We start from the raw sequence: 14,904 nt of genomic DNA, 5'->3' as shown, positions 1-14,904 counted from the left end.
TCAAAAAAAAGTTTAAAAACCCATTATTAGACTCCGGGTAGATGTTCACGTTCGTAATAATACCGTATTTCTGGTTAGATTAGATTAAGTTTTCCATTAATAATACCATTATGTTTGAAATTTATATTTTTCATAGTGAGATTCGGATTTCACTCTCCTAAAATAAGAAGAGTAAATTTCAAGGCATAAAATATGATGATAATTGTTAATTAGAAAAACAATAGTAGTTGATATTTTAATTAAATTTATAATTTATTATATGCATATATTTGATTTTATTATATCATAAAATGGAAATTAATTTTCAACATTCTTATTATTTGTATTTAACATTTTAAAAATATCTATAAGATTATTAAAAATATAATGGCTTTTTGGTATGAAATAAGCAAATGTCTGAAATTTGATTGGTTACTGAACCTCTGAAAAAAGAAACTGATTCAGCTTAATTTGACATTCCCTCTACTTACATCATAGTGTGATATCTGTTTTTTTAAGTTATGCGTGTTATTTTAATAATATTTTAAGCTATGCTTAACTAATCTTAGGAAAAAAAGAAAGAAGAAAAAGAAAAAAAAATGCATTGCACGGTCAATGGTACCAAATATTCGAAATATTACGTACTAGCGCACGAACTTTGCCCTTCAATACAACCAAGAGGTAGTAAAGGCCGCTCATTCTTAATCTTAAGCATATAAAATTCAGAAAACCAGACTAAGAAGGCTGTTATAGTTGTCATTTCATCATTGGCATGGATATATAGCAACATATTTTACACGTATATTTTCAATTTGGAATAGCTTAAGCCACTAAATGAGTCACTAACAGCACCACTTGAGAGCCTAAATCTTTAAATCTAGCTGACATAACCTATGGCCAATGTGTGAGAACTGAGAAGTAAATCTTTGCTAGTACTCTAGCATTTTACATCATTGCAGATAAAAGGTACAAATACCGGTTATGGGATTGCATGAAATTCAATCCTTTTTCTTACACATATATAGTTAATTATCACTTAATTATAAGGAGATCATGTCCACTAGGAAAAACACAAAGCAAAAATGAATGATAAATATGATAATGACTATTATTGTCATACGTTAAGTTTGTTCATCTCCCTCCTTATGGCATTGGCCCTCACTAAGCTCCCAATGGTGTTAATGGCCAATTTCAGATCCTCCAATGGATTTCCAGGCACCACTGTCTTGTACAAGTAGCTATCAAAGGTCATCTTCTGCACATACTCATCAGCACACATCTCCACAAACGCTTCCCTTGCAGGGTTGGACCTATAAAACACCTTCTGAAGAATATCCAAGACCTTGTAAGTTGGCCAATAAGTCTTGTCCCACTTCTCCAAGTACTTCCTCAAGTCCCCTTCTTCCACCATCCTTTTCCCATTCTCAGAACCTTCAACAATTGCCTCTGCACACATCCTCCCACTCTTGGCTGCAAAATAGATCCCCTCTCCGGAGCATTTGGTTACGTAGCCAGCAGCGTCGCCAACCAGCGCCACTCTCCCCAACAACCTTCGTGGCCGAGGATGTTCCGGGATAGGGTGAGCCTCCACTCGGATGATCTTGCCTCCCAAAATCTTGTCCTCTGCTCTTTTCCTTGTTGCTAGTTGGAACTTCTTGATGTCCCCCTTGTGTGTCACAGTTCCAGTGCCTACAGCCACATGGTCACATTTTGGAAACACCCACCCGTAGAAATCTGGAGAAACATCATCGCCCACGTACATCTCCGCAAGGTTCTCGTAATACACCATCTTATCATCCGGGATTTTTACCCTCTCCTGAGAAACCAAACATCCTAGTGTTACTTTACGAAAATCATAACACTAATAAGTCAGGACAATTTCTTAGATATTTTAATACTGCTTTTCAATCAGAATTGAAAATTTATCACAATAATCTATATAATTCTTTAATGCAAACTTTTATTGTGCATATAAAACTCCAATTTTTATTAGAAAACAACACAAAAAGCATTTATGGAATTATATTTAAGTTTGGTCCAATAAGTAAAACATCTATTTAGTTACTACTTCCTAGCTGAAAGATGCGAAGTTGAAGAAGAAGAAGAAGAAGAAGAAATATTATACCTGAAAAGCGATGGCATACTCATAATCACCGGCATCAATAGACTTGGCGACTCTAGAATTAGCCCCGTCAGCGCCAATGACAGCGTCAACTTCCAAGGTACGCTTCTCACCAGCCCCATTGGTTTTGCCATCGTAGCTAGAGTAATGCAGAACGTAGGGGGAGTTCTTATCCTTAGGAATATCCATTTTCAAGAACAAGCCATTGATGACGTTCGCACCGTACTCCTTGGCGCGGTCCCTGAGGTAAGCGTCCAGCACCTCGCGCCGCACCATGCCGATGTACTCGTGCGGCTTCAGCGTCCTCCCGATGTCCACCGCCACGTTCGACGGCGATATCATCTTCATCTTCGTCACGCGCCGGTCGATGATGTCCAGCGGCAGGTCGAACTCCCCCACCATGCACAGCGGGATGGCGCCACCGCACGGCTTGCAGTTGTCCATCTTTCGCTCGATCAGGAACGTCTCCACGCCGCCCTTCGCCAGCGTCTCCGCGGCGGCCCCGCCAGCCGGACCGCCTCCCACCACCGCCACGCGGAGGTTCCGGCCATTGAGCTTGGGGCTGAATTTTCCTGCCAAGACGCGGAATTTGCGGTGGGGAGTGGCGGGTCTTGGCTGGGCGGCGAAATGCGGGGCCTCCGGCGAGGACTGGCGGAGGCCGACGAAGGATTTGAAGGCTATGGAGTTCATGGTGACGAGTGAGAGAATGAGAGAGGGGTTTGATTATTATTTTTATGTTTGAGGGGATATGGATTGGGATTTGAGGGGGTTTGTGGCCGTTGGATGTGTGGGATTGAGGGTGGTGATTTAAAGTGGATAGATTTTGGGATGATGAAGGTTGTCGTTGGAGGTAGGTGTTAGTTTTATTTTGAGTGGCTCTGGTGCTGCCACGTTATGCTCATAGTGGTTGATCTTTAATGAAATGCTGTCTTCACTTCATCAATGTTTCGAAAAGTCATTATCACCTTCGCAAAATCGCCATTGAAAGCTAGGCGTGTCACGTGCCACAAGTAGGGTGACTCTCTTTAGCTGTGGAAGTGCTGCACTTTGCCTTGGGAATTTTTACAATATTTTTTAATTAAGTTTTTCATATTTAAAAAATAAGTTATTTTTTATTATTATTTAATATTTTTTCAATTAACTACATGAAAAAAATTTATATTTCCCGTTGTTAGTCTTCTTTTTGTTAAATGATAACATGAGGATATCACATCACTATGTTTCAAAAAAAATGGATTTTTAGATAGTAATTTAAAAATGATTTATTTTTTAGATATAAAAAAATATTTAAATCATATATAATTGATGAACCAAAAACACATATTTTACCATTCGATCTGGTTGGGTTCTCTTCTAACTTTGTTTAGATATTAAGTGTCACTCTTTAATTTCACCATTAATATTATCTTATTAATCTAGTTCAATTGGTTAAACATAATAAATTGATAGGTGAGTTATTGTAAATTTTAAATAGTATTTTTTTTATTCCTATCAATTAAAAATATATTATTAATTTAATGTATTTCTTATTTTCAATGAGGAATTATCTTAAAAAAATAAATAGGATAAAGTTTCTTAAGTTTATATAAAAGTAAATTACATATATGTTCATCAAATTATTTTATAAATTTATTTGATCAAATAAAAGTGTTTGAGAAACAATTTTTTCTTATTGACTTATAAGATTTACTTTTAAACATAACTTAAATTTACGATTACCATTTTTATTTTTATTTTCAATAAAATAATAAAGTCTATCATTTATTATTTTATCTAAAATTAAATTATTTATTTTGATAAAACTCCTCCTCATCATTCGTTAACTAAAAAATTATTTTTGACTTAAATATGTTTTTCATATATGAAGAATAGGTCAATTTCATATCACTACCAAAAAATTAGTTTTTGTCAAATAATTACTTGAAAAATTTTTATTTTAATGTACTACTTGTCGTTAAACGATGACGTGGACGAAGTGTTATATCATAAAGTCTAATCACTCACACGTGATTGTGACATCAAAGATGATGACATGACAATGAGATGTCAATAAGTCATGATAATGTGACACGATCACATCATCACTTAATGAAAAGGGACTAAAAACACATAGTAAATTGAAATATAAATTTTTTTTATGTACTTAGTTGAAAAAATGAATATTAAGTAGTAATCTAAAAATGACCTATTTTTCATATATGAAAAACTTAATTAAATCTTTCTTTAGAATGCATAAATAAATTTTATTCATTATAATTTTTATAATTTAGTTTTAATTTTATTTTTATTCTTAATTTTTTAATTTTTCACAAATTTTATTCCTAATAAATCAATTTAGGCTTGGTATTATAATTTTTTTAATAAACATAAAATTTGGGATAAAATATATCAAAAAATTTGGTGCAAAATTTGTATAAAAAAAGTTTGGATTAAAAAGTGCAATTATGTTATAAGAAAATTGACTGAAGATAAAATTCTTAAATTTCTTAAAATTTAGGAATAAAATGCATCAAATAAAATAAAAAGTTAGAGAGATAAAATTTGGCAAAATATAAAAAAAAAATTGGGTGCAAAATTTGCTAAAAAAAATAAAAGGTTGAGTTTAAAAAATGCAAAATATGTTAGAAGTAAACTGAGGGCGGAGGATAAAATTATCACACATTTCTTAAAAATTGAAAATAAAATTAATTTATTTCATGTCAAATAAATAGTGAAAAATTATTTGTATCTTACTTCTCTTTATTTCCTTCTTTATTTTTTTACCAGCGGCTTTCTTTTTTTATGGTTTGGATTGCACAAAGGTATCCATATCCAATAGATTGTGGCAACAAATTGTTATATTAAAAATTATATATAAAATTAAGATCACAACATTTTAATTATCACACACATCCTACTTTTTTACTTTTTGTGGTACAGCCGTACAGGTTCCCTTTATTACTTTAATAAAGAGTAAAATTATGATTGATAATTAAAATTTTTTCATAATAAGAATTATATTGAAATACATAAATACACATTATAAATATAAAAAATATTAATATGCTAATTAATATTTTTAATTAATTATAAATTGCAAGTCACTGCATGCTTGTTCTTAAAGAAAGAAACTCATGCCATTTCATTCATAATATAATACGAGAATGCAGGACTTGAACAAGTTTGGAATTTGGCGAAACCTTAAATCCATGCCTTTTAACTTCTTTTCGTTAAACTGCTGAAGGAATTAGCGTTGCTGTCTTTGTTTTGGGACAACATTTGTTTCCCGGTTTGGTTAACTTATCACTGCAAATTACAATTCACTCCAAAGACATCCATGCACCGTGTTTGTTGAGAATGCAATTTTAAGGGTCATCGCCCCATATTTCTTGTAATGGGATTTCATGTTCCAACATGAACAAAATCTAGACTTTACCCTTTGTTTGTGATTTCACTCTCTAAGTTGTAAATAAATATATATGGGTAGTTGCAGTCGCTTTGAATAAACGAAAGTTGGTATATCAAACTATCTACTTCCCGCTTTTGCATGCCCATGAAATTTTCTCTCTGTTTCTGCCAAACTCTAGACCAATCTCATCATTCTAATTAAGATTTCAAAATTCCCAGCAGCTAGCTATTAGTATAAAAAACCAACTCAAATGCATTGATACAGAATATAGCCTGCTAGACAAACATGGACTTCAACCTTGCATTAGTGATTGTAGTAACCACCATTTTGGGAATTGGGCTTCAAGGATGCGATAGCAAGGTTGTGCAGTTCATTTTTGGAGACTCACTTTCGGATGTTGGAAATAACATGCATCTCTCAAGAAGCCTTGCTCAAGCAAGCTTGCCTTGGTATGGTATAGACATGGGTAACGGGTTACCTAATGGAAGGTTCACTAATGGCCGCACAGTTTCTGACATTATAGGTAACCTTTTACTTAATTTCTAACTCAATTTGATATCAGCATTTAGGTTGGTAACTTTTCAAAAAAGCCTCTATGTGACAAGTTTCTATTTTAATTTTTTGCCTAAAGTGAAAGACTGCTTCGTTTTAACTTTCTGCATGAATATTTCAAACCTTACCCCCAAAATGAAAAGATTTCTAATCCACATTGCTGCAGCAAAGATTTAGCTTTGACTTTCTAACTTCTAAGGTTATTCATATGGTGTTCATATGTGAACAAATTTGAATTAGAGTTTGTCATGTTATTTAGAAGTGCTAGCGCTTTTCTATTGTTTCTGGCTGCATACTAATACTAATACTAATGTTATACATTTTCAGGTGACAATATGGACCTCCCTAGGCCTCCTGCATTCCTGGACCCATCTGTAAATGAAGACATTATACTTGAAAACGGTGTGAACTACGCTTCTGGTGGTGGTGGCATCTTGAATGAAACTGGCGCCTATTTTGTGAGTTGCAATTTGCAAATGTCAAGTTTCATATACTGTCTTATAGCCTTTATGGAAGCATAATTTGGATGGAAAATTCTGTTTCTTGCAGATCCAAAGGTTTTCTCTGGACAAACAAATTGAGCTGTTTCAGGGGACACAAGAGTTAATTAGAGCCAAAATTGGAAAAAGGGCCGCGTACAAGTTTTTCAAGGAAGCTAGTTATGTTGTTGCTTTAGGGAGCAATGACTTCATAAACAACTACTTGATGCCTGTTTACACTGATTCATGGACCTACAATGATGAAACCTTCATGGACTACTTAATAGGAACATTGGAAAGACAACTAAAGGTTTATTTAGTTTATATCCATCCTAAGTTCCTAACACAACTTCTTTTTCTTTTTCCTCTTCGCATCTAATAATAAAATTCTTTTCAATTATGCTGTTTAGCTACTTCATAGTTTAGGAGCAAGACAACTGGTGGTTTTTGGGTTGGGTCCAATGGGTTGCATTCCTCTTCAAAGGGTGCTGACTACAACTGGGAATTGTCGAGAAAAGGCAAACAAGCTGGCTCTTTCCTTCAACAAAGCTGCAAGCAAGTTAATTGATGACTTGGCGGAGAATTTTCCTGACTCAAGCTATAAATTTGGAGATGCATATGATGTTGTTTATGATGTGATTAGCAATCCAAATAATTATGGTAAGTAAATATGTTACTTTCTTCACAAACAGGATGCATACACCATTGGCAATTATCTAAATGAACCTAACACATTGTGTGTATGTGAAACACCTAAAAAGAATGAAAGCACAGTGCATATATAGTATTTAGAAATAATTGGGATTTAACACATTGTGTATGTTACTTTCTGAAGCATTGTTAACATAAACATGATCAGAAAATTAAAAAAATCGTGTTAGCGTGAGACCGCGATCCACAAAAGCATGGGACTCACCCTTTACTTGGGAATGAAGAGGGGAAAGATAGCATGTCACAAGAGCGAGGCGAGGTTTGCTTGTCTGCTGACTGCTGAGAGTTATTTACATTGTAATTACGTTTGCTTTGCAGGATTCCAAAACGCAGACTCGCCCTGTTGTTCCTTTTGGAATATTCGACCTGCCCTTACATGTGTACCTGCATCAAGTCTGTGCAAAGATAGAAGCAAATATGTCTTTTGGGATGAGTACCACCCCACAGACAGTGCTAATGAGCTAATTGCAAATGAACTCATCAAGAAATTTGGACTTTCAAATACTAATCAAGGGGGTGCACCTTCACCAGCACCTGCTGTTGCTCCATCTCCAGAAGACCGATGATGATTCAGGGTTTTATTGTCTAATGCTTGAATTGTTCGTCAAAGTAAGTATCTTCATGTTCCAAGACCAGTGTTCCAGTCGGTTATAGTGTTATACATAATAGCGTGTCTTAATAATCAGTTATACATAATTTCTTGTTGGAAAATAACAAACAAACTTTTGATATTTCCTTTCATTCTGCATCACACATGTAACCCACCAGTTAAGTGTGTAATACTGTATTGTCTTCCTCAAATTGAGCCACTTTGGTCTTTTGATCAGGTTCAATAAATTGTTTTTGTTGAACTTCACCATTTGCAGAAGCCTGCAGCTTAGCAGCCATTTAATTTTTTATTGCCTTATAGAAATGGCTCAGCTATATTTTGATAAATAACCTAATTTTGTTTTGGGTCCTAATAAATTTTTCCATTATGACTTCCCAATATATTAAAAAATTTGTTTTGAATCTCTGCCATCAATTAAGTGATGACGTATCATCTTACAGACTGATCAAAGAATGTTCAATAGCTCATTGCAATAGCTACATTTCAGCATCAGAGTACTGATGGCACACACATATAGAGAGAAAGTACAATATATTTAGGCAGCTGAAAATTGAAATAATTTTGTCATGCACCTGACTTCAGAGGAGTCCTAAGTTAATTCTGAACTTCTGATATAGAGGAAATTACACAAATGTCTTAACTGAAAAGTATTAGCGCTAAAGTTTACATTTATAAGTGAAAACTTACTAGAACCTTCAGATATATTAATTTCTTTGATTGGTTTACCACAGCCCCCAAGTTAAGATTGTGTCGGTCTGTGATTGCATCATTTAGACTAGCAATGCTTAGCAAGATGACCTATGTTACCAAATACCAATTGAAAGAATGGCCAAAGAAAGAGAATTGTATGATTATATAGAAAAAATTTAAAGGCTGAAAGAGTTTGAAAGCATGAAAATATAAGAGCACCACTTTTGAGGACAAAAGATTCTAGGTTTGCAAACTTTTAGCTGTGGAAGTTAATCCGCTAGCTTTTGCTTTAGATGAAAAATCTATCAGGACTATAAAAAATACTGCACTAAGTTTATACTTATAGAAATCAAGACACAACTTTAACGTGGACTTGTTTCATATATTAATCCCTGTGGTATTTTATTGCAAAGAGATTATGTATCTACATTATAATATGGTCTCTGTGAGACGTCCTGTTATAGGCTTACACCTGAACGCTACACCAAGACTTATAATTTTCTGCTAGCATTACTTTATGCATCTCAAGTATATTAAAATCAAATCTCCATACTTGTGCAATGTACAATTACGAGTTTCGGATCTTACGCGCTTCTAATAATTCCCACTAACTTTATATGCTATAATTAATGAATATTATTATATTGGTCTCAAACTTTTCCAGGATATGTTTGAGAAAAGGCGTCCGGGGGGAGTGGTAGACAAAAGTAAGTCCCAATCAACATTATACATCGCTTTCTCCGCTGAAAAAATAAAACAAATTAATATTAAATTTGCTATGAGACAATCTTCAAGTGTACTTAGTGGCCAACTAGCATGATTACTTAAATTAAACAAACATTTTGGATTAGTTCCGATTTCACTTTCCAAGAACATGGTTATGGTAATCCCCTATCAACTTGCTCGGGGTGGACAAATGGTTCTTCACATTTAAATCTCCACATTTCTATTTTGGACACAAAAGAACGGCCAAAAAGAAAGGCTACATGTTGGTTTAATGCTTAATGCATCACCAACTCGTAAGCAACTATTTCACATCAACATTAATTTAATTTGTTTATTCGACGACTTAATATTGGGGTGGAGGATTATTGGCACAATGAACGATCCATTGTTCAACTTCTGAGACTTACTTTAATTACATGCATGTAGTGTGGTTTTACCAAAATAAAATCTATGACTGTGACATTTTCTTTCTACATGAATTTATTAGTGGTTGGTTTTTGTTTTCCACACGGATTCTTTGAGTGAGAATCCTTCACACAAACAGAATAGCTCTGTTACTAACCATTGTTTTGAAGGTAAAACTGATGATATATCTTTTTTTATGACTAGAGGACAAATGAGCTGTAATGCTATTAGTTCAATAAAATACAATTGAAATTCTGGGTGCTTAATATATGGATACACAGCAGAGTTTAACAAATGAGTCTAATAGACATGCACTTCCGGTGTAAACGTTTTTACACTATCGATTAATCAAAAATCATCTTTATCGTGACTTTTTAAATAATTATTGTAAAAGTCATCAAACTTGTGATTTATAATTAAATAATAATGTAAAAGACTTTTATACTTAGTGCATGTATAATTTATTCTTAACAAACATGAGTGTCTTGAGTTCTCATACAATCATAGTGAACAGTACTGGGGATACAACTCTACTTAGTCCATTCTCTCATCATACATAATTCCCTCTGGAATTCACTGATTATGCCTACACAAATAAGATGTATTGCATAAAGGATATGCCTAACAGCTACCTAGAGAAACTATCATTCACCACACCATTTCACACACTATGGTGCTCTTGGAGTGTGACGACCATTAGGCCCTGATGGGGAATAGTCGTGGAGTTCCAATTCCATCCTCTCGGTAATGGTTGGTTCCTCCCAGTGCAAGTTTCTCTCCGTGATAACCTGTATTTGAATAAATGCAACATAAGCTCGGTGACTTGATACATATGGGGTAAAAAAATGCGTCACATGTCTTAAGCAACATAGGAATAGTCATAGGGCATCAAAGTGCACCTTGTGGTTGTTCTCCAGAGTAAGGTGAACTTGACCTTGCATAAGGTTTTCAGTTCCTGATAATATAAACAAGCCAATTGTAAGAAGATGAAGGAGAACTACAACTCTACTAGAATAAAAATAGAAATATAGTAGTAGAATTTACTTGTAACTGGGACTGCTTTCAAGCACACAAGATGAGAAAGCCCTAGAAGAATCACGAATAAACGAAAGAGAGTGCCTGCCATCCTTGTATTGCACTTCTCAACAAGACAACAACAAACTCTAGGTTGTGTTGCTTCCCATATGGGAGTTCTCAATTTATACATGTACACGAGATTTTTTCTGATTGTTTGTTTTTCTAGCATGGAAAATCCATTATGGAGGAGCAATCATGCTACCAAAGTCAATAAATAAAGGTGATAGCAACCCGTCATTTCTCGGGGGAACAACGTGTTTCCACTCTTTGGAGAGCTTTTAATTTATCAGCTTGTGGCCTTTTCGTGTTTGAAAACCCAAAGTCAGTATTGGGAGAAATTATTAAATAGTCCACGACCATCACGTGTCTATGATTCTGATCAATCTTTAATGTTAAGTATTCAAAATTTTCAATCAACAAAAAAAAAAGAATTAATAACACTTAATTATGTCACATTAGGAATCATGATGATCTTGGATAAACTAATAATTTCTCCAGTATTGGGGTGCAGAGAGTTGTTAGGCAGAGATAAAAGTTATATTTTAAGTTAATATGGAGCACACTATGGAAGTGGAAAGATGACACAGAAGCGTTTGTGAAGTAAAACCTGTACAATAATCGAAGTCAAAGGCTAGTGGGAAATGCGAAGGGCATATGTGAACAGTATAGGTATTTGTACACTACACATCCCAAGTAGTAACTCACAAAGGGCAACTGCACAATGGTATGTCAACAAGGGTATAAGGAAAACAGATGTTAGGCACTAAATGTGGCAGCAATTAGCCAGGTTCACCGGGATCACCCAGAAATAAGTCTCACATTTCACATTAGTATAGAATGAAACAAAAGGGTTATGTTATAATTAAATTTAAAGTGTTAAGATATGTTTAGACTAATAAGTCATATTAGTCACTTAAGCCGAAAAGCCTACTAATTTAAAGATATCCCATTCAGTAAAAAAAGAGAAACATGTGATCTTTGAAATTAACTAGAAGAAAAAGGAGCCTCTTAAACAAAGACAAACAGGCCAGTAACTTTCATTGAACATAGACAAGACTCACATAAATTGAAGTTTGACCTTATATCAGGTGCAAATTTTCTAGATGATATATAAATAATTTCTCTGTCATCTAGTGTTAATACATGTTTTATTCCCCGTATTGTTTTGTATGGCCCAAGTCTAATAACGGTGTAAGAATAAAAACCAAGTGGTTGCAGTTGCTGGAAGTGGAAGTCATCATATTCAACAACGAAAACAGCTCAAATGTTGTAGTCATCTATGTTATTGCTAGGGTAGTGGAAACAACAATTTTCTCCACTAAATCTGTCGAGTGGCAAACCAACTTTGCTATGTGTAGACCACACAAAGCTCTGTCGCTAGACATATAAAAGGAAGCAATTTAATTTTCTCTTCTAAAAGATAAAAAACAGCTACAAATTCAGATTGATCAGACATAGAGCGAATATGTGCCCCTGATGGCCCTGAATATATATATATCTTTTGAATTTGTTAAGAATTAATGCCTTCAGAGTTTGAATTGTTTGACGTTCTTAATTTGAGGAATTATGGAAGATAATAGGTTGGTTATAAATTAACCAACTAGGGTCGACCATATATTGGAGTTGAAATAGATGCATGAGAACTAATTAGGTGTTATAAATTTATGGGTAATTTTATTTGTTATTATTATCATCATCATCATCAATTTAATGGATGTTACTTGTTAGTATGAATGAAAGTATGAGCTTCAGTATTCATTTCTTAGTCTTCCCAGCATTTCATAGTATTTTTAGAATTTATTTTGTACTTCCAATGAGTGATAATCAAAGCTTTATTGTTCTTAAGAGACTTGGTAAGTTTGAGAGTTCCAGAAAACACCTAAATACTTACACGAAAAGATGAAAATTCAATTTGATAACCTAGCCATAATAAATTGCCAATTTAATTATTAAGGTGATAATTACCACTTATAGACAATATGAACGAATGCTTATCTTGATGCTTGTGATCTTTGGGAGGCTGTTGAGGAGGACTATGTGATTGATCCTTTACTAGAAAATCCTACAGCATCACAATAATCAGTAATCACAAGGAAAGAAGGCAGCAAAAATCAAAGATAAAGTATATTATATTTTTTGTTGTTTCTGAAGCAATCTTTACTTAAATTATGACTTTGAAATCCGAAAAGGCCATTTGGGATTTTCTCACACAAGGGTATAAAGGAAATGAGAAAGTTAACAAGAGGACAATGTTGAATTTCATGGGGAGGAGGATTGAGATGCAACCAATGAACGATATAGAAATAAACAATAAGTATATTCTGACAAACATTTAAGCATTGTCAATAAGGTGAGGTTGACTAGAACTGAGTTTTTTTATACAAGGATAGTTCAAATGATTCTTATGACTATTTGCTTCCTCTCCTACTTGCTCCATCAATATTCAATAGCTTGAAAGTATGATAAGATGGAGGAACGCTTAACTCTTTCATTCACATTTTCAGGTGATTTTTTTTCTCCCTCTCATATAGGATAGTGGCATTGGGGCTTGGCCCAATGAAGTATTTAATCCCTCTCATAGTGGGTAAACGGTTAAAGGGGCCTAGTGCTTTAGGGAGAGTGCTTTAGGCAATTGCTTCCTGCATCCTGTTAATTACCTCCTGCACTGCATGGAAAATTTAAAACAAACTAAATGAGCAAAAAATGCCCTTAGCTCTCACTAGGCACACTCACTCCCCTGAGTAAACCCTAGCTCTCCTCTTTCCTTTCCCTTTGGCTCCGATACAACTAACCCCCTTTCTTTTTCTTTTCTACTTGCTCCCTACTGTGACTGACAGCTTGCAGGCAACAATCGACAAAGACAAGTTGAAGGTAGCGAACAACATTGTTGTTCAAGGTAGCAACACCGTTGAAGGTAAGTTCATCTTCTTTATTTGATTTTTCGATGAGCATTCTGACTTAAAATGTTAGTGGATTGACAAAATGATAATATTGTTGATGTTAAACTGTCTCTGAATTATCTAATCTGAAAGTGTTTTTTGGAACATGTAAGCAATTCTTCTAACATAGTTCCTAATTATATTGAGTTATATGGAACATGTTATGTTGTTTTTTAAATTACTCAATCCGAAACTATGTTAGAAGAATTATGAAATTAATTTTCGAAAATGATGCTAACATAATTCTGGATTAGGTAATTCAAAAAACAACATACATTCTGGATTATTCAATTTGAAACTATGCTAACATTATTCCATAAAAGCAAATTTGTAGGTCCAAAAAATTTCTAACTTGCGGATTATAAGCTGATGAAAAAAAGATACTAATTTTTTTATGGTCTACAAAAAATATAAGACAAATAGAGGAAAACAACTGCTTCATTAACTGAGGGAGGGAGATTGACAGAGGTAAAAAAGAAGGGTAGTTTGAAGATATTAAAAGTTATAGGGGGTGTAAGTAGCAAAGATGAGTTGCAGGAAGCAATGACCAGCCTTTATATAATGCCCAAGCTTTGGTGTCCCGGTACAATTTATATTATATTTGGGCTAAAACCATAAGCCGGAGGCTATTACTAAATACACCTCAATTAATTGCTAGAGGTACCCTTTAGTTTTTCATAATTTTTTCTTCTAAAAGTACCTCTTTCTAGAAACTAATTTCCAAATCATCATTGTTCCAAAAATTAGTTTCCAGAATGTATTATGTATATTTTACAAATAATTTTTCAAAAATGTAATCATCACTCTAAAACCTTCATTTCCATTCAACATTGCTCTACAACCTCGTTGTTTCTCAGTTACCTCAAAACGACATTACCTTTGATTCTTGTTGTGTGATAAGGGATGCAAATGCACGATCAAGGTCTCTAGTGAGATGTTACGGTGATGTGTAGGAAACAATTATGATGCGACATCAACAAGGATTCCAATGGCAAAGTTAGCATATAAGAGAAGTGGTTCTATATGTACATGTCAAAAAGAGTCCATTGTATAAATCCTTTTTGGCACGAAAAGTCGTTAGGTCACTCGAGTGCCATGTGGCTAAGTGCATTTAGGTGTTGAATTCCTCAAGTTCATGAGGTGGGGTGCCTATCTTGGTGTGTCCAAGTTATGGTTAGGTGCTAGCATCAAATTGAGAAACTATGGGTGAGTTTATTTAAATTTTA

The 14,904-nt window shown here is 34.2% G+C and overlaps 3 protein-coding genes across 3 annotated transcripts; 1 reads left to right on the top strand and 2 right to left on the bottom strand.

Moving 5' to 3' along the window:
• Positions 1 to 715: 715 nt before the first annotated feature.
• On the bottom strand, positions 716 to 2,826 carry LOC114411854 (geranylgeranyl diphosphate reductase, chloroplastic-like). The gene is made up of 2 exons (XM_028375578.1): positions 2,105 to 2,826; positions 716 to 1,795 (listed from the first exon to the last, which is right to left on the bottom strand). Exons 1-2 carry the CDS (start codon positions 2,789 to 2,791, stop codon positions 1,094 to 1,096), a joined length of 1,389 nt encoding a protein of 462 aa, XP_028231379.1. The 5' UTR covers positions 2,792 to 2,826; the 3' UTR covers positions 716 to 1,093.
• A 2,913-nt stretch (positions 2,827 to 5,739) lies between these two features.
• LOC114411852 (GDSL esterase/lipase At1g74460-like) lies at positions 5,740 to 8,067 on the top strand. The gene is made up of 5 exons (XM_028375576.1): positions 5,740 to 6,012; positions 6,369 to 6,499; positions 6,591 to 6,830; positions 6,931 to 7,180; positions 7,550 to 8,067. The coding sequence occupies exons 1-5, from the start codon at positions 5,775 to 5,777 to the stop codon at positions 7,795 to 7,797; spliced, it is 1,107 nt and encodes a 368-aa protein (XP_028231377.1). The 5' UTR covers positions 5,740 to 5,774; the 3' UTR covers positions 7,798 to 8,067.
• Positions 8,068 to 10,056: 1,989 nt separating this feature from the next.
• LOC114411853 lies at positions 10,057 to 10,964 on the bottom strand. The gene is made up of 3 exons (XM_028375577.1): positions 10,707 to 10,964; positions 10,562 to 10,617; positions 10,057 to 10,450 (listed from the first exon to the last, which is right to left on the bottom strand). Exons 1-3 carry the CDS (start codon positions 10,906 to 10,908, stop codon positions 10,331 to 10,333), a joined length of 378 nt encoding a protein of 125 aa, XP_028231378.1. The 5' UTR covers positions 10,909 to 10,964; the 3' UTR covers positions 10,057 to 10,330.
• Positions 10,965 to 14,904: the final 3,940 nt, after the last annotated feature.

Source organism: Glycine soja, chromosome 5, assembly GCF_004193775.1.
Source record: "Glycine soja cultivar W05 chromosome 5, ASM419377v2, whole genome shotgun sequence".
In the NCBI taxonomy this organism is placed as follows: Eukaryota; Viridiplantae; Streptophyta; class Magnoliopsida; order Fabales; family Fabaceae; genus Glycine; species Glycine soja.
This window is presented reverse-complemented; position numbering and strand designations above follow the sequence as displayed.

Bases quoted from the DNA above. Each gene is read 5' to 3' on its own strand.
- LOC114411852 (XM_028375576.1), top strand. From the start codon at position 5,775: ATGGACTTCAACCTTGCATTAGTGATTGTAGTAACCACCATTTTGGGA. The intron at 6,013-6,368 runs GTAACCTTTTAC...ATACATTTTCAG, and splicing joins CACAGTTTCTGACATTATAG to GTGACAATATGGACCTCCCT. The intron at 6,500-6,590 runs GTGAGTTGCAAT...TGTTTCTTGCAG, and splicing joins ATGAAACTGGCGCCTATTTT to ATCCAAAGGTTTTCTCTGGA.
- LOC114411853 (XM_028375577.1), bottom strand. From the start codon at position 10,908: ATGCTAGAAAAACAAACAATCAGAAAAAATCTCGTGTACATGTATAAA. The intron at 10,618-10,706 runs GTAAATTCTACT...TTATATTATCAG, and splicing joins GAAAGCAGTCCCAGTTACAA to GAACTGAAAACCTTATGCAA. The intron at 10,451-10,561 runs GTGCACTTTGAT...ATTCAAATACAG, and splicing joins CTCTGGAGAACAACCACAAG to GTTATCACGGAGAGAAACTT.
- LOC114411854 (XM_028375578.1), bottom strand. From the start codon at position 2,791: ATGAACTCCATAGCCTTCAAATCCTTCGTCGGCCTCCGCCAGTCCTCG. The intron at 1,796-2,104 runs GTATAATATTTC...TTGGTTTCTCAG, and splicing joins AGTATGCCATCGCTTTTCAG to GAGAGGGTAAAAATCCCGGA.